Consider the following 20007-nt stretch of genomic DNA (forward strand, 5'->3'; position numbering starts at 1 on the left):
CATGATGCAACTCCAGAGCTGAAGCAATTGGTTAACCAAGAACAGATAAATGACTAAAATCATGTTGCAAAATCTAATATTTTCATTTTTTTTTTCCATTTTAAAGATAAAATATAAAATAAGCAGTCACAGACCAACTGACACCACCTTTCAAGGTATCTGTTGAAAAAAAAATCAAGTTTCAGCCAGAATTTCATTGATGGCAATTTTCCACGAGCGTCCAAAAAGTGCTCCGCTTCTCATAACAAACCTGATAGGTGTGTAAAATTCCACCAACGATCGCTGACATTTAGATTGCCGCTGCGCTTCAGCTTAATGTAGAACCTCTGCTGATACAATTTGCCTCAGGTTGAACTGGAAGCGGATCACAGAGGTGAAAAGAAAACATCTGAATCGGATCCCGACCATCAAAGCGCAGCTTCTGCGCGGTTGGAGCCACCCGGCTCGCCCAGGCTGCCTCTGTCTCTCTGACTAATCACGCCACTCCTCGCCACCAACTTCGTGTCCGAGCTAGCAGTTCCGCCTCGGCAGATCATCAAACAGCTGCGTTGTCGAGGAGACTCTGCTTTCTGGAGCATCTTTGTTTGCAGCTTCCTGGTTCGTGCTACTTTCAGTGGTAAGTCTTGACCGTTAGAAGTCAGTGGACGTACTACATAGCAGCTATTAATATGGTCAGTACATCCTATCCTGTACATAGGGGAAAACAATAAGACAAAAATCTCTCTCATCCTCACCCCCGAAACTCCTGACAGACAAAACAGATGGAGCGCTTAAAGCCTAAACAATGCCCACATGACGGGAAGAGCAGATTAAGTATTCTTCCTCATGCTGACTGGACCAGGAAAAAACAAAGTTGGAGATGGAGATGGAGATTTCATGAGCGGATAGAAGCTGTTAAATTGATGAAATCGTGACAGAAAAGAAAAGAGGAAAGATTCAAACCTCAGGAAAGTGATATGGATGTGTCACATCACTGAGCAGACTTTACTATTGCATAGTTTAGTGCTGAGAGACGGTGAAGAACACCGTTATGTGCAAACTCAAAATCTGTCATGCTATGAAATGAACAGAATGTGGCCAAGGTAAAATGTACTGAAGTGTGATTAGTAGTGACATGAAGGAGTCCAGAGAACAGAAAGGGTTTTTTTGTTTTACCAAAATCCGCAACAAACGACACGTGGGTTTGGTGGTCTTTAATTCTGTCCATATTAACTCGTGTTGAGAAGGAATGGGACAAATAGATTAAAATAGTCAATGTGACTACAAGAGAAAACTGCTAATAAAATGCTGAGAGTCCAAGTGCAGAGGCTTTGTGAGGATGAGCATCGACGTCTCTCCTCGTCTTGCAAAGTCCGTTTCCATGCAGCCGCGTCCACCTCTCAGCTCTCAGAGTCCATGATGAAGGTCTCAAAGTTCTGGTCGAGCTCAGACACCAGCGCGTCCACGAAGTCCTCCACGGTGGGCTGTCTCTGCAGCATGCCTGAAAGACACGGAGCGGCGGGCCGTTAAAAGCGAGGGAATAGCTGTGGTGAGGGGCCGAGATGAACCCTTACTTTTGCTTATTTTCCATCACTTTTATCTCACCTCATCATAGTAATGGGAAAAGTGCAGCTTTTAAATGTCTTGAACATGAAATCACCGTGGCGCTTGTAGAAAACATCTGGGGCTAAAGCAGTTTTCTCCTTTGAAGGAAGGAGCTAGTTCTATTCCAAATTAAGCCAAAAAACTCATTAAGTTAATGGATACAGGCTGCTGCTCTGGGACTCAAACCGGTCCAGTGCATTTCATTTTAACCTCTAATTGTCCTGAGCAGATTTTGGATTAAACAAAAGTTGTTTCTAAACAGTAAGCCCTTTTCATTTTGAACCTTCACGCCTTCCGCGCAGACCGTGAGTGGAAAGTCAACAGGCACAGGAACACCTCTAACAGGCTTCATTTGGTGATATCAGACTGTACGCAGGGAAACAAAGCCGTGACATTCTCGGCCTCTTCCATTTCAGCTTGTAGCAACACTAAAACCGTGTACTGTACACACACTCTCATTACACCTGAATGTAACTAGTGTCGTGGAGCAAATATGACAGCCGAGAGCGAGCGCTGGGAATGTCTGTGTGTTTTGAGAGCCTGTCTGCCAGCTCATGCGTAGAGGACTCCCTTGCTCGCTTTACAATTCAGCTGCACGCCCGCTTTGAAGTCAGTTCATTTCCCCTTGTGTGGCTGCCAATGTAAATAGGCCCTCTCCCCCCCTCCCCCTCTTTCCTGCATGGGTCACCTCCAATGAGCGCACACACACACATACACAGACACACACTTGCACACTAGCATGTCTGCACAGGCACGCATGAATGGAGACGCAGACTTTCGCACAGCGATCCTGAACGTACATCGAGATATGGACGGACACAGACACACACATACACATACACACACACACACACACACACGTATATGTGTCTTGGGGAGACCATGGAGCTGACTCAGCAGGTAGAAACCCACCGGTGCTGCAGAGAGACAGTTTGCATGTGAGCACTGGAAAGGGGATTATCATCTCCTCTTACCCACCAGTCGCACCCTGCCCTTTGGCTACAAGGCGATACCAACACACAAGGGTCGCCTGACGGCAGTGTGACCACAGGGCCCCCCCCCCCCCGATCCCTGGGAACCAGGCAGCCACATGAAAGCGACCATTTCCAACCAGAAATGATAGCCCTAATTACAGAGCTGAAGGATGCTCTTTTGCCGTGACCACTGCCGACGCTGATGGCTGCTTTAAAGTGGAGACGCTACCGAGAGCTCAAGAGGCATTAATACGTGTTCGTGCAGAGGACAGTGAGGCCCACCTATCCAGTTACACCTCAAATAAGATTAGTAATAGAAAAGTGCTTGAGCGTTGCAATTTAATACTCCGAATATTATTCCATTAATCATTTGAGTTAAAGGGTTTACATTCAGTCCAATATGGGGAGAGGACATCTTGGTCTGTTCATCATCCATCTCCTCCAGACTTTTCTGCTTTGTCTTTTAACTGTTGAAATGAGATGCTAGATAGGTTGTTACATACAAACATCAAAGAAGTCCTTGGAAACTGTTTGGAGAGGACAGACAGTGATTTGATGAATCTATGGCTGTGTATATGCAACGATTCACAAAAAGCTAGCGAGCAGTCTGTGTAGCCCACAGCCACCGGCAGTTCCTCAGAGGACACACACTGGCTGTTTGTTTGTTTGTCGGAAAACAAACAGCTTGAAGCTTGAAGTATGGCACGGGTGACTGTTGTGTGATGTTGTGATTTCAAATCCCACAAGAATCCAGCTGCAAAAAAGTAACTAATAGCTAGCCACTAGCCCCGAAAAAGGAAGATGGCAAAATATAATAATGCATGAACTAGAATGATATTTATCCAGCACTGACCAGTCCGGGGAGCAGAACACAGACGAACACAGATGCGAGTTGAACCAATGATCTTTATAATAAAACAGTAAATCAGGTGGGTTTATCTATATGGGGGATCACTTTCACATCACACGCTTTTTGTTTATTTACTGACAGGTTCATATTTGTGCAGACATTGATACGTTTTTTTTTTACTACAGTTATAACTTAAATATGGATATGGTCTTAATGTGCAGACTCAGCTTTATTTGGAGGGTATTTATGTCAAAATGTGAGGAAAGCTATCAGAATTACAACCATTTCTATACACAGGCCTCTACTTTCTAAAATTTTGGCTCAGACAAACTGACTTAATAGAATATAAGTGGTTATAGAAGAAAAGAAGAGATGAAATGAGGAGGATATTGACTTAATTATTAATGAAATGGTCACTTTCAGTATTTTCAAAATCCAGTACTTTGATTATGGCTCAAGCGACTTTCACTTACAGCTCCTTTCAGTGCATGTTGAGAGTTCACAGCACAAGTTCTCAAATGCAAATAATACAATAGACCAGAGTCTTTAAGAAGACATTTCATCATAGAACTAAGTGTCCAAACACATATGGACCTGATAGAATCCACGGGCAAATCTGTTAATACCCACGACTAAAAAAAATAAATAACAAAAAACAAACAAAAAAGAACATCAAGACTCATGTGAACATGTGCATTTGGTCATGAGAAGTAGAGAACAAGTACATAAACCATTGTTCACTGTTGTGTGGTACCTGTCTCCGGTCTAAAGCCTCGGCCACAGAGAAGCATCCTTCAGACTCAAAGGACGGCTACAGTGATTAGTTAGTCATCTCCCCCTTCCCCGCTCAAATATGCAACACAAAAGACACAGTGCACAGGTACACTCATGTTCCGACATGACACTTGTTTACTTGGTTGATTTTTACAGCGAAGCGTGTGCGCAGACTGAGCTGGGGGCTACTGGTTTTACGGCTCTACACTCTCTGCAGCATCACCACCACTTTCTCTCTGATAGATTTAATTTCCTGACTGCGTGTTCGTGGCGGGACCCGATGATTGGAGCCTCGTCTGTCACAGGTTAGTGTGGTGTTAAACAAGAAAAGTTAAAACAACAAGAGTGATGAGAGACGCAGAGAGAGGAGGAGGAGGGGGAAATGGGAGCTAACGGTGCAAAGGAGGTGTGATTGTGTAAGCGGGTAGTCAGGTGCACAATGGTATACTCTGCCGGCTTCAACGCCGATGACCGTGTGGTGTCAGCACTCGTGTCTGGGTACAACAATAAGCGGCGAGGAGTGAGTCTTTTCTCAACCTGCATCCCTGGGAGAGTTTGAGAGGAATGCACAGATAACCTCAGAGTCATAACAACACTGTGGAGGAGTATCTGATCTCAGGAGCCGCTTTTACAGATACACACGAGGAGGAGGGTGCTGCTCCGACAAGACCGGCCAACGGGGTGAAATCTGCACAGTGTAAAGAGATAAGGGCTGATGCTAAAGAGAAAAGCGGACGCAAAGCTTATAAGTGCAGGACACAGGTAAAGGGGGGCCATATAAAAGTAGACTAGGAATCACTAGACAATGTGAGCAGAAAATTATAAACAGCTACCCGCTCTTGTATCAAACACATTATTTCAATTTTTATACATCCCTCCCACATTTTCTCATTTGCTGCGTTGCCATTACTCCTAGAAATGTGCAAAACCTAAATATCGCAATAAAAAACTGGCAACAGCAATCTCAAATATCGTAAAACACTTTTACGCTCTCACGAGCTGGTTTTTCAGACGTATCAATATAACAGTTTATCACTTAAGTGCAATGGAAACAATACTGGCAATAACCCAGGAGGTCATGTGACCAGTTCATTTGAAGTCCATCCTCATAGTGAAGTCTTGCGTGAAGACAATTTAAGACTTTTATGGCATATCGTGAGACAAGACTGGAAACATGTACAAACAGACTTTATTGACATTGGTAAATGGTAAAACGGTTTTGATAAAGTAAAAATACGCTTTGCACGTTTCCATTGAACCAAAAAACAGTTTTCATTGAATTTTTGCAATAAACATTTATATTGATACATCTGAAAAACCACCTCAAGACAGCGTAAAAATGTTTAAGCGATATTTGAGAGGTTTGTCTGTAATGGAAACGTAGCAACTAGCTGGACTCATGTGTCCTGAGATATTCATCCAGAAACAGCCTCAATAATATGGAGGAGAATAAAACAGAACATGTGGTGCTTCAGGGCAGGACAGATGGCATGGATTTAAAAAAAAAAAATGAACAGAAATCTTTTTCTAGTGACTATTTCCGTTACCAACTAACCTGCTGATGATTTATCTCAATTCATCATTAACCTATTAATTGTTCAACAAATGTTAAAAAAATTGAAAAGAATTTGAGGCTTCAATTTGCTTGTTTTGGCCCCAACAAACTAAAACTAGACTGTAACAACATATTTAGATAACAAAGAAAAGAAGAGAATCCTCCCCTGAGAAACTAGAACCAGATTGAAAAAAAAAACCCCAATCTACCGATTATCAAAATAGTTAGCTCAATCCTCCTCTCGGGGTTCACACAGGCCATCCAGCCACACGTGGTTCACAACAACAGCGGCACTTCAGCTGTACAGACACTGTGTGAGTGGTTAATATTGTTACAGTGGAAGAACTGTACACTCACTCTTGGCCAAGCACAGAGGAAAAACCAGAGCCAAACTAAACATAAGCTGTGCTTTGTGTCCATTGTTGGGACAGCCTCAGGACAGAGGCTTTGCCGTGTGAGTCATCTCCTATTTAAGAGTTTCCATTTCCATTCATAATGGCTCGAACGCAGCCATTGAGCAACAGAGCTTCTACCCGTTACAGTCATCTCAGGGCCTGCGTCGTTGGCCAACTTGGCCGACAGAGTCTGGGTAAAACAGCAGGTGTTAGAAGACGCGAAAAAAAACAACAACTGTAGCCTCATTGGAGCAACAGGCTGACGAGTGCCTTGCTCAAGGGTTCTTCAAGAGTCCTTGCTGAGAAAGGGAAGTGCAACGCTCATTCTGTTTCCCGTCCCAATTCTCCCAAGCTGGTGTGGGAACATTTAAATCACAGGCTCTTCTTTGGCCGTCTGAAGAGAGCAGAGTGGTACTCCTTGAGAAATGGAAACTCATTTTAAATTGTACCATGTGCCCTTGGCTTTTATGTTTATGGCAGCAGCTCTGGCCAAAAAAAAAAAAAAAAAAAAAAAAAAATGACGTAAATCCAACTGGCAGAATCACTCATCTGAACCACAAACAAGCTGCAGCTTCACATCTAAAAAACCTCTCCTAATGTTCACCAGCTACACTCGTGCCCGCTCTTACAATAACCACAGCTATTCTATTCTCGGCAAATACGAGGCATGCACAGAAAGATTTGTTTATTTACTCAAAGGGTGGTGGACGATGGGTATCAGTCAAATGAAGAGCTTAGTGGCAGGCGAACAGCTCTTAGTCTTGGTAATGACAGCTCTGGGGACGAGAACTCACTGGAACAGCTTCAAAACTGCAGTCCAACCTGCAGCGACTGCTGCAAACATCTGAGTTGCCGCCTAGAAAGAGTTTGGCTATCACAGATAAAACACTGGGAGTAAACTGATTGATGGCCTACATTCTTGATAAATAAAACAGCGCTCCCATTTTCATCCCTCCAAACAACACGTGAAACTATTCGCATGTTGAACACGGGTAGAATTTATGGACGGATCAGACCTTAAATGCACATATAAAGAAAAATGAGCATCTGCAAACACAGCACAAATCAAAATTCTTTAACAAATCAAAAGGCAAATCCTAAATTGGCTGTTTTATGAGAGCTATTGATCCCAGTGCTGTGGGCTTGGCTGCGTTCTGTTCTTTCATGATTTAACTGGTTGCTTTTACAGGCCAATTACACCCACTTGGATCTTGGAGGGCGCAGCAATTATCCACATTTGTATATTTTAAATGCGAACAAACTGCAGCGTGCAGTAACTTGAGCCCCGGCTTTACCTCCTCTCTGGTGTTATATTCCTAGTGAGCCAGAAAGGGGTTTGTGAGCCCGCTTTTCAAAACACATCTCTGGCTGCTTCAGTAGCTGCTGCTCATAACTATTTCAAACATGTCAAGGTGTGAAAAGCAGTTACCTCTGTCAGACCTGGAGGCAAACCAGGGGCTCACTGCCTCTGTAATTACAGCTTTGAAGTTCAGGAAGCTTTTTCTGCAAGCCACATTTAAGATGAGACCAGGACGCAAGGAAGACAAGGGTGATGACAAACAGTGCAGCGGGAGGCTTTTTGTTGAGGAAGCAAAGATGGGAACAACTTGCAACGTTACAGAGGATTAACCTTTCAAAACTCAGCCAACCAAACTGGTATGTGAGAGAATGGACGGAACAGCCAAAACCTAAGCCCACATAAAATGAGTTTTTATGAAAAGACTTTAACTAAATTCATATTTTATTAAAGAAATCATGAATGTCTACTGGCCACTTGAACCCACGTTGAAAGAAGTCAATAACTATTTAAAGGATGGCCATTAAAATGTTAATATTCAGGATTCCCAGAGGATGAACCCTACATTTATTATTGATCCAGCAGGATCCGCCGTTTCCTCGTCTGCCACTGGCACATCTGCGTTTTCTGAAAAGTAACTCGTTATCTGTTTGATGGATAATGCAGACACTTGTGGTTCCCAGAGGATGAACCATACCGCCTCTGCTGATTTTCTGCCAGTTTCAGTAGCAGATCAACATTTTTATTTGATGGAAAAGGCAGACACCATAAAATCCAATGAAGATGTTCATGTCCCCCTGAAGAAGGATTATAATAACTCCAGTAATCCCTTCATTTTTATCCATCACTAGTGCGAGATCAAAACTTCACGAGCCGTTCTTAACCTGGGGTTCTGGATCCTCTGGGAGGGCGGTGAGGGAATCACAGAAAGGGTGCTAAAGTAAGAAAATCAAACACGAAATGAAAACTGGTCCAATTTAGAGGCTGTTAGCTAAAAACATAGACCCCTGAGACAAACTTACGATTGTACAAGCTTCTTCACCACGGTAGGTGGACTATATGCACCAAGCTGCAAAAAGGCAAATCACTCCAATGGTCATTTCAACACAATCCAAGTTTTTTGCTCACTTTGAGAAAAGGAAACACATAGGGTTGCGCAATGATATCCAAAAAAAACAAGCTGAAACACGAGCAACTGGACTGGTTTCTTGAAAGTGTTTGTAACTGTAAGAAATTGCTGTAAAAAAAAAAAAAAGACCAAACTCCAACAGTAACATGTGATTTTATGTTAAAACTACAAACTCTACAAAGTATATTATATATAGACTATAGGTACTATACTTTAAATTGCATTGCATTGTGGGAGTGAAATCAGAATCAACACTAAAGGGCCACAACTTTCTATCAGCACTCATCCATTAAGATCCGACATACTTATTTGGTGAAAACTGTTTCTCATCATCTTTTTTTAATGTGTCTGTTCAGTAGTTAGACAACATAATTTAGCTACATCATTTAGAGTAGCTACAAAGGTAAAAAAAAAAAAAAAAAAAAAAGCCTGTTATTTTCTAAAACCAGCTATGATTATTATACATAGACTAAATTTCACATTTCATTTTTTTGCTTGTTTTGTGAAGTTGCTGCTGGAAGCTTTACTGAGCTAACCCATCGGTGATTTGTCCTTTCCTACCCTTTGTGCATCATTACCTGCATAATTAAAAAGAAGTTGCAACTTACACTCAGAAAGTGTATTCAAAAGGTATGTAATGTGTTGTTGTCATCAACGATCATAATGTGTAGGCCTTCTTGAGGGAGGTTTAACCCAGAGAAGACACTGAAAGTTGTTCAGATAAAGTCCTGCAAAGTCAATTCCAACTTTTTGAGGAAACTTATGGACTTTAAATGACATATAGTAGATCAGTGAGATATCACTACAAACACATTTGTCAATTTTGTTTAAACTTTGTCCTATCATCATATTGTCGTTCTTGTTACTATTGTTGTCCATTTAAAAATTAGACATTTCTTGTGCAATTCTGCAGAAAAAACTACATTAGGTAGGCAAAAATTACCCATAAAAAATATATGATTTATCTTTAATAAATGTTGGTATTTTTAAGTATTGTATATGTGTTGTAGTACCCTAACTTTACTACTACAGTACTACACCCATTTATATTAAATGATTTAGAGCCTAAATCATTTAATATAAATGTAGAAGAGTGTCATTGTAGTTATAATAAGTAATAGTAAAGGGCACCTTTACTAATTTACTGATAACCCTCCACACACACACACACACACACACACACACACACACACACACACACACACACACACACACACACACAGTGCAAGTGCAAGTATCTGGTGGTGGAACATCTTCAAAGAAGTCCAGTTGTTGTGTAAATCACTGAAATTCATTCAAATAATGACAAGATTTTAAGGATTTTACTCAATTACTCATATTATCCAGTCTTGTCTCTTCTCAAATTCATACACACACCTACAAGGTTTATTAGTGGTTATGGAAGATGTCCTAAGACCTTTTTACTCAAGCTTCCTAAAGACAAAGACCGGGCGGGGTCCTGGGACTCAAAGTCCGAACGCAAGCAGATTTACTTTCTGTGCTTGAAGGTCGAGACTATGGGAACAGTCTGGCCCATGAAAGCCCTCTCTGTAGCGAGGCCCGAGGTTCAGTTCAGTCGGTCGATCACCTTTCACTCTCTGCTTCCCTTTCTCTCCTTTTTCTTCCCTCCGACTAGATGCTGTGGCACTGGATTTAATACCAGGGTTTACGTTTCAACGCCGCTTTTTTCCTGGGAAACATTGAGTAGCAGGCAGGGAGGCAACCAGATAAAGACTGGCCTGTGATTGGCCTTGCCAAGTCTGATCCGGTTCCTCGCGTGCCCTCGTGCCCCCTGTACCACCTCACTTAAGGGGATAGCAGGGAAATGCTACACACCTCCATTTACAGGGGTCTTTGTTTGATGGGATTATGTGTAACGGACTGATTCTGGATGCTGTGTCCTTCCTCTAGTCCTGTGGCCTCTGCTTGCCTGAATAGTGCTTTGAATGTAAAAGGCCCCCTCTAATTCATTTCAAATCTTTTTCCATTCCCCAACAGGAACTCAGGATGGTTGCTATGAACTTCTCAACCCCTGAGTGCAGAGCAGTGAAAAGCTAAATGTTTCAGCACATGCTCTCATGTAGTTTTGTAACTCTGACTTCAGCTTTGATGTTAAGGTAAATTATCAAGATATATGTGGCCATCAAAATGTTTGAGGTGGTTGAATGAGGCATCTTTAAAAATGTGGGGACTTTTCTGCTTTGGCTTAAACATTTCTCCAGACATGGAATACATAAAATGGTTTTCAGTTGAGTATCATAAATGCAGCTGCACAGAGCAGAAACTGGACGGAACACTTCTAAAAATGTGACACTTGATCCGCCATCTGGGTATCTCAAGGTCCTTTTAATTTGATCTGGATTTTCTGTTGAAAATAAAGTTAGTTTGGCTAAGAATTATTCCCCGCGCAGACCTCTCAAAGCCTTTTACAATGGCATATTAGAAGGGAAGCCAACCAGAGGGATCAATGTGACCCTGATAACACTCTGCAGACAGGGCTTTGGCCTATAATTAGAGCAGTACTCACTTCAAAGAGAACCATAAAAGCAAATACTGACAGTTCAACAACGGTTAATTGGACAGTAGATCTTATAACAAGGATCTGATGTGTTGGTGGTTGTAATTTCAGAGCTCTGGGTGCAGCCCTGGTCAGAGCTGTCAGAGGGACAATCTGATGGAGGAGGGAGGGGAGGGTGACCCTGAGGGAGGGATTTACAGTACCCTCCCAAATGTCACCCGATATCACTATCAACTCTCTGTCTCTCTATTCTCACCTTCTCCTCTGTTGGCCTGCCTGGACAAGCCACGGGAACTGCTCGAGGAGGGGAGGGATGTGAGTTCTGCTACAGATAAACTGCGGTTTCTGCTAAAACAACATCTGATTAACTGCAGTTTGGTAGTTAGAGAGAAATAACAGAGGAATATTTCTGCCACAGATCTGTGCAGAGCCTTAGCTGTTCATTCGACATCATTCCTGAGCGCTGGTGTGTCTGAATTGTTCTGAATTACACTAAAATGTCGGCTGTGTTGACTTTACACAGCGGCGACTAGAACTGAGCGGCTGAACTGAAATCACTGCAACAAGAATGAAGCAGAGGGTGTGAGAGTCAGGAGGAGGGTGAGTCTTAACGCCTGGGAGAAGGTCTACCTCATTGATTTGACGCAAAAATATAAATTTGTCTTAGGTTAGAAAGTCTAAAACCACTCTTGTGCTTTTGACATATTGTCATTAGCACAACAGCGCTTTGAGCTTATGGATCATCATCAGCATGTCAACATATTCAACATTAATGGCACCCCGTACATTGAGGCTTCAGTCCTAACCACAGTGAGGCAGGTTGTCTCTCACTCAGTTCCTTCTTGTTTCTCCAACTGTAACATGTACATTATTACACAGTGAGACAAGCTGAAGTACAATTCACAAGTTTGCCATACCCTCATAACATTCATTAGTTGTCAGTTCACCCAGAACTACAAACGTAAACCTCATGGTGGGAGTAAAAAGAAAAGGCATTGTAAAAAGAGTATTGTAAAAAAATAAATAAATCAGTGGGCTCATCTGAGAACTGTCGATGCTGAAACAATCTACTCAACCATTTCAGAGATCATGAGGAAACAGCATAGTGTCTGGATAAAATGGAGTTGATCTGAAGCAGAAGAACAAAGAGGTGAGTATGCATCTGCAGAGTCAGCTGTGTTCAAACCTATAATCAACCATTTCAGTCTTTTTGGATTGTGCCTGTGCACAAAAAAACAATACGATCTGTGATGTAATTCGCTCAGATTACGTTTAATAAGACGTTTAAGCAGATCAAATGGATTGGACCAGTGTGAGGTTGTCACTGACTTAACATTTTATACCACAGCAGGACTGGTTTTGTCTCTGGGCTAACAAAGCTCCTGTAAACAAAGATAAGAAACTCTGGGAGGTGTGTGTTCAACTGGCAAATATGTGCCACAGTGGAATGGCCCAAACCACAACAGCAGCAGCAGCAGCCGTGAACACCTGGAAAAATATTGTCTGCTTCCATCTGTGTGTTAAGGATGTACCTGCTTCACATGAGGAGACCAACGACAGATCGAGAGGTGGGAGACCCTCTGGGCTGACGGCATGTCAGAACTAATTCAGTGGCATTGGGTTGCAGTAATTAGACAGGCCATATTTTACCCAAGCTATTGAGCTGACACTTTTAAACTTCTAATCTGAAGGAAACCCGGAGACAAACTTTGGGGAATCCTTGAAGTGTTAAACTTTAGTACAGAGCACTAAAATCTGGCCTGGGGCCTCTTGTGTGAGGTCGAGCAACTCTGATGCGCTTTGGATACGTTTAGAAGTAAAGGTGACAAACTGTTGGACTTACCCTCCACCATCAACATGGGCTCCTTGGCTCCTCCGTGGGCCAGCATCTCCCGGCGGTAACGCTCTCCCATGTCCCTGACAAAGAGACCGAGGGAAAATCAGACACAGCAGAGACAGAGATAAGGTTACAGACACCTGTAGACTCAAGCCCTCCACCAACGCTGCAGCCCCTCGCAGCCCAGGGCCAAGTCTGCTAAGCCCCCTGCTCACAACAGACAGGTGACAGGAAACAGAGATCTGACAACTGCAGGTGGAAGTAAAACAATCTCACAGGGAAGGGAAAGAGAGACACACAGCAAAGGAAAAGAAAAGCGGAAAGAAGCTAGAAGAGGAATGAAAAAGCCGTGGGGTTTGGACTCAGTAGAGATACCGTAGAGGCTTTGTTTTTCAAAACAAAGCCTTTCTGCTTTGTCCAGGGGCTAACACATGTGACAAAGGAAGGTCTGGCAATGTGGATGCTGGTGTGTGTCTGTGAACCACAGCAGACACCTGCCAAGACAGCGTGAGTTTCACATTAACGTCATGTTCAATGTCAGACGCCAGAGATTTTAACAGTATGCAGGAGAGGCAGCCTGTCAGCAGGCATCTGAGTCAGGACTCCAAAACATAAAACAGGTTCGCGCCGTGCCTTTACATCATCTCAGTAACTCTCAGTGAAAACAGAACCTGGACTGTGAGTTCCATCCACACTGATCTCATGTGTCAGTTTAAGCTCTGAATGAATTACTTTGTACAGAGAATTGAGAGTTCTCCAAGAAAAAAAAAACAAAAAAAAAAAAACATGGACCCATACATTCCAACAGTAACGTTAGAAATTAAGTTCCTTGTCTGCATTGTGTGGAAAATGACAACTTAGAATGAGCTTAGAATGAGGTTTATGTCTTTACAGGGAGCTCATGTCCATATTAAAGTAAAATAAGTAGAAGATGATTAGGAATATTTCTCTCACTGAGCCTCTGCTTTGGGAGCAGCAGTTTGGTCAAGTTGGTACCAATGTAGTGACTGTCTCAGTAATGTTTACTGTAAAAACCTTGTTTTTTTAAGAAACTGACTCCATCGCGTTTGTGTTCAAGCAACCCAAGCTGGTCTCTGGCTGTCAGTGTGAGGTGCTGGGCCCCTTTGGTGGTGTGTCCCACATCGTAGACTTTTCAGTCGAATGCTGAGTTAATGGCGTAATGAGTGAGTTTGACAAATGACTCGGATCGGCTGTTCGAAATTGAGCGCACGAGAAGAACAACTGAAGTGATGTCAGTAAACCAGAATGTGATCATCTCATTTTTAACTTGTTGGAACAATCAAATGCAACATTATACCCAACAACATGATGAACCCAGTACTGTACAACAGCCTGTAGCTCTTCCTAGCCTCCCAGCTAATAGTAGTACTTCCACTTATTATTTTTATGGATAAATACCAACTACTGCCACCTGCTGGTCTGAAGAGTTATTCAGGTACTATATGTACCAGTATTTTGGTCCAGACACATGCGACATGGGGAGATTAGAGGTAGTTCGTTGATGTCAGTTTGATGCGTCGAGGTCTTTACAGGGAAACTCGATGGTTTGATACTGAATCTACAACACTGAGCTCTTGTCCCACCTGTTTAGAGGATCCTGAACGAAGCACTGCTTCCACACCATTGAGGCCACGGCCCGAGACATGAGGTAGGAGTAGTACTTGGCCCCGTAGCCAATCAGGTGGCTGAATCTCAGCTGCCATGCCTAAAAGGGGAAGTCAGAGATGAAGTCAAGATTTATTTCACTTTTTATTCTTCGGAATAAACTCAATGTGGCAAGAAGTGACAGAGCAAAGAAAGCAAAGGAAAACACACATTGTAAGTTAACTCTGAATTAAAAAAAAAATTTAAAATTTTTTTCAGAATTTTTCCTGCATTGTGTTAGGAGAAGTTAGTGCTGCTGTATGCAAATGAAACTGCAGCATTGCATGACAACAACACGTGCATAAACTGGAAATCAAAAACAAACAAAAGCTAAAACTTACATTGATGCTAATGGAAAAACTAGACAATTCAAGCTGCCGACACTCCTTTACCTAACTTCCGTTGTCTTTCTTGATATCATTATATTGGTGTTGTAAATACAGCTTTCCTCTTCAACAAAACATTAAATCACAACCTGCCAGGTCGTCCTATAAAAGGACAAAACATGGAAATTCCTAAATGGTAGAAAGTCCCGTTCTCCTCTGTTCTTTTTTCCCCCGTCGCTGCCTGAGGGGGAACCTCTCCATATCTATAAAGACGAGCTCTTTTATGATCTCTGCAAACAGAGCACTGTGGGGATTTTAGCTGGCAAATACTCAAACATTCAGCACGTTAGAAAAGACAGCAGCTGCCATAGTTAACTACAGACGCCTCCCTACACCTGGGCAGAAAATAAAACCTGTTAATGGTTTACACTACTTCTACGAATCTGAAATGCAGGATGAAGGAAACAAATGCATTTAGATTGCTTCTCCTCACATTAAAGTTTCGCGTTGCCTTGAAAGGTTTTTAGCTTTCCCTTGAATCTATAGGACAGTGGATGTAAAGCAGCTCCTCTAGTCTTTTTCTGATTGCATTTTCCACCAAAAGTAATAATAATGACAATTCAACTTAGGAAAGATCCTGAGTGGAAGTAAAAAAAAAACAAAAAAACAGTATAATTTAATTTTGTTTATATTATACTTGCTTGTATACAGTGTATTTACACTTTAACCAGCTGTATGAATTAATCTGCTTGCTTCTCTGTCCAACCTCCCTCTTTATTTTCCCCGTCTCACGCTCTCTCTCTACCCGGCTGGCCTCAACTAGACAGGTCCCCTCATGTGAGCTGGACTCTGCTCAAGGTTTCGCCCTCTTCAAAGGAAGTTTTTCCTTAGTGCTTGCTCTGAGAGGTTTCAGGGTTTGGCGTCTGCGGAGCATCTTGAGGAGATTTGGATTATTATTGTAGCTATATAAATAAAAGTGAATTTATGCCATGACTTTCAATAAAAAAAGGAAAAAAAAAAGAAATCCTGGTACATTTCCCTGTCCTTGATGATTATAGTGACTTTAACATTTGCAGAACAAAAATAAAACATTCAATGAAGAAAATGCCTTATATTGTGTAGCACTATTGTAGCATACTGCAAATACTGCAGGCCGTTATATTTAATTAATTCCATTCGATTTACTTATTTCTGCTTCTGCACAAAGTGAAATGCTGTGTAAAGGAGGTGTTGGGCATGTGCTGTCTCTCAAACAACATCAGCGCTATTAAATACGTCTCTGGACTCACAGCTACAATGTAAGCTATACAGCAGCTATAGTGTTTCTGTTGAGAAACCCACATACAAAGAGTTTCTCAGGAAAATGTTTAAAATAATCTAATTAAGGCGAATCTTCTGCAGCAGCTGAGAATGGGAGATTAGCTGCTTCACTCCTAAGTGTTGCCCTATGGTGATATAGGTTGGTTGTGAAGGAAATTATATGAATGATATGACAAATGTAATTTTCCAACATGGTCCGGGTGAGTAGGATGCAGAAAACCGCCAGCTGCAAAGTGTTTATTAAAACAAATGAGCCTTTAGCAGCATTACACAGTCATGTGATTCATGACTCAAGTAACTTCAGTCCTGTGGACATTGGTCCCTCCTTTCAAAGCAGATGTCAGAGTACAAAGTTTTATGAGCCATTGTAAAAGAATTATCAAGTCACACAATGAACACATTATTCCAGTCTTGTTAAGGTTATAGTGTTGCTTAATGGCAGAAACCCAAACTGTATTAATCAAACTATCACGATAAATGAATGATAATGTAAAAATTACAGTTAGTGGGTGATAAAGTTTTAAAACGTTAAAGGAATTGTTTGAGAGCTTAAAATAGAGGCTGTGTCAGCTACATTGTTGTGTTGGGAGAGAGCTCTGCAGGTTCGTCTAACCTGGCTCATCCTACTGCATTCAAACACTCCAAAGAGTCGACTTGATACGACTCTTATGGGATGTAGAGACTGTAATAAAAGTATATAGCCCTCCTGAGAGGAGCCATGGCTCACAAAACTACGTCCAAGAGAAAGCTGGCCGAGTTTCTGTCGATCTGACGGTTCAGTCTGATTCAGATGCTTAGTGTCAAATTAATATGAAATCGAAAAGTGTCCAACAAACTAGTGAACGTGATGATGCACACAAACACTGAGCTGTTTTGTTTCACTTCGATTTGATTCAACTTTTAATCCTATGTCAGAGGCTGCCTTTCATTTGAAGGCTCTTTGATTCCAGTGCATTTCTTATGTGGTTTACGTGGCTGATGTTTTGGTGCCAAATAAGCAGTCGCTGACGAACTGTTTGGTGCGATGTCTCGGTTGCTGACAAGGCGCTTTAAGCGCTCATCACAACGTGCCACGGAAATGATTTTCAGACTTCCAAGCTTCCCTTTGTTTTCAACCTCTGTGCCTCACATGAAATGATTAATGTCGACTTTACTAAGAGAGTGCAAGTAGGTCACATGTCAGCAAGATATCCTTTTGATCCTTACATACAAAGGAGACATAGTAAGCTCAGGCTTTTCACTTTGTTTCTCTTGTACGAGAGATAAAAGACATTTTTACTCAACTCTTGTGTTGTTGATGATACGACATTTTTACAGAATAATGAGGAACCCCACAAACTGTTGTGTACTAAACACATTTCAAAGAGCGGCTCATCCATGAAAAGAGGAATAAACACGTAAGCATGAAGGCCAAGAATCACCGATTAGAGAAATGTCAACAGAGCGAGCAGAACATCTCGCTTTCTGCCATTTATTTCCAAATATTATCTTCGGCTCAAGGGTGAGCATGTGTTCTATGTTACTCACAGCTGATCCCCTCTCTCTGTACACAGAGGGAACTGATAGCCCCGCTCTATAAACTATACACATGTCAGCATCACCCTCATGTTTATAATCTGTGGCCGTCCATAACCTATTAGCCACTCAAACGTTCACTTTCCAGTGGAAAGTTTTCCTGAGCTGGGTCTTCATGAGGACAGTGAGGCGGATTCAGATTTAAAATTCAAAAAAGGCTGTCACAGAAGGATTTAAACAAATCTGTTTTCACTTGGTCCGATGCAATCATGATCCAGCGCTGGAGCACTGCAATCACCCTCCATTCAAATGGGGAAAATGATCTTGCTGTGGTAGGTTGTGCACACAGAGTGTTTGTTAGAGCTTTCAGTGCGGTTTGAAAAGCTGAAGAGAAATGACTGCGACAGTGGGAAACTATATAACATAAACCACGACCTCTGGAGAGGCAGCTACAAGCAGAAGAGTGGAAGGAGAAACGCTGGCCGGGCGTTTGACGTTTGGGAGAATATGAAGCAGTCCTGTAATCTCTATTCCTGACGGCACCCCACATAATTATAACTCAGAGTAAATGCTGTGTGAAGGCCATTCCTGGCTACATTATGAGTGGGTTTTTGATTCCCTTCTGCCTCCTGGCCTCCTCTCCTTGCCTACAGCTGCAAAAGTGGGGAATGCTCTTTTTCTTTTCTTTTTTTTTTTTTTTTTTCATTACAGAGCCGGGAGGAAGAGTTTCAAATATTTCCCCATGGGAGAACTCATTTAAAGTCTACCTCTGCTTTGTTATTTTAGCAGGGCTTCAAAAAGGCTTTAATCCCTTAAATACTGCTATGCCTGGGTAAAAGATATAAAACCGGAGAGAAAGAGAAGAAGGGAAAAAAGGGAGGGAAGAATAAAGGGAAAAGGTAACAGAAAGCCAAAAGATTCCACACAGCGTTGTGTTGTTTCTGTAATCAACTGAGCAGAGAGAGGAGCACAGAGCCCCAAATTATCGTCAAACCTCATGCCTGTAATCGCTCTAAAGACACAATATATCCTGAAAAGAAGGTGAATCAAAGACAATGTGTGAAAGAGGCGGCAGCTAGGGCGTACCGTATTGGGCGTGTAAGGCAAGCCGTAGAATTTCTGCTGCATGTCCTTCAGGATTTCTGTGGTGGAGCGCTTCTGAGGTTTGCTGTGGTAGATCTGGTCCAAGACTGCATAGAAGACCTTTCCAAGATAAAAAAAAAAAAAATCAGTCATTTAAACATGCTCAACAAAGGACAGAAAAGAACAATTCAAACTGCAGTAACAGGGTTGAGAAAAGCAAATGACGGATTTTGCATTTATCATCAACACTAAATCAAAGCCTTTAGGAAAGGAAAATGCATAATGTAGTTTCACACTAAAAAAAAAAACAATCACTGAAAGCCTCAAGAAATCCAGTTTGTTGCTGTTTATCATTTTGATACGATACGTCTTGTACAAGGCACGTATAAACCAGTATCTAACCAATCAGTGATAAAACTTTGTTCTGTAGGTAATTTTCATGATATTTCCTAAAAAAAACATTTCGAAGTCATCCTGCACTACGGGGCAAGCACTAATTCTGCATCCAACTAAATGTTTTCTCAAATTGTAACGTCCTCCCTTCCCCTGCGTCTCCTTCACTGCTGCTACTTCGCAGACACAGTCTTTTTTAGGAATTCACTGTCATCATTGTTTTCACAGGAATCATATAAATATGCAGAAACATACAGCACTCCTATCATCTCATTGTATGAGATTCTAACCTCTTCTTAGCGGAGGGATTAACACACCTAAATATAAGCTTCTTCCATATATTTAGCGTATTGCCGCTAACTAGCTGACGTGTGTTTGAAAGTGTTCCTGCAGCTGTGTGCTCTTTGAAAAGTGATGAATACTCACTACTGTAACTTTACCTGCAGCTGGGTGTCTGCGGCTCCACACACCTTTTTTGACTCACACAGGCGAGCCACCATGCTCTCAGGCAGAGGCTGAGGAGGTAATGACACAGAGATAATAAACCCAGGAGCACCGCAACATATTCATCTCACTGAGCAACACTTTTTAATTACAACTCCCCCTTCACAGTGATGTTCACTTTGAGGGTCCAGATATACCTGTCCGGTCTCGTAATGGCGCGCAAACTGGCTGATGACTCGGTAGTCTGTGGCGAAGTACTCCATGAGGATGGAAGGGACTTCAGCAAAGTCAGTCGCACACCTGGTTCCTGGAGGAGAAACAACAGTCTTTAAAAGACAGGAAGGTCTG

The 20007-nt window shown here is 42.1% G+C and overlaps 1 protein-coding gene across 1 annotated transcript in view; it reads right to left on the reverse strand.

Moving 5' to 3' along the window:
- Window positions 1-1178: 1178 nt before the first annotated feature.
- LOC125013397 (mitochondrial intermediate peptidase-like) overlaps window positions 1179-20007 on the reverse strand; it is a 28406-nt gene continuing 9577 nt past the window's right edge. Inside the window, exons 14-19 of the mRNA XM_047594036.1 lie at window positions 19857-19966; window positions 19656-19730; window positions 18826-18942; window positions 14518-14639; window positions 12920-12993; window positions 1179-1480 (exon numbers count right to left, since the gene is read on the reverse strand). Of these exons, the coding sequence (XP_047449992.1) occupies window positions 1380-1480; window positions 12920-12993; window positions 14518-14639; window positions 18826-18942; window positions 19656-19730; window positions 19857-19966 (599 nt within the window). The 3' untranslated portion in view covers window positions 1179-1379. The remainder of the gene's footprint in view (window positions 1481-12919; window positions 12994-14517; window positions 14640-18825; window positions 18943-19655; window positions 19731-19856; window positions 19967-20007) is intronic.

Source organism: Mugil cephalus, chromosome 9 (assembly GCF_022458985.1).
Source record: "Mugil cephalus isolate CIBA_MC_2020 chromosome 9, CIBA_Mcephalus_1.1, whole genome shotgun sequence".
NCBI classification, from domain to species: domain Eukaryota; kingdom Metazoa; phylum Chordata; class Actinopteri; order Mugiliformes; family Mugilidae; genus Mugil; species Mugil cephalus.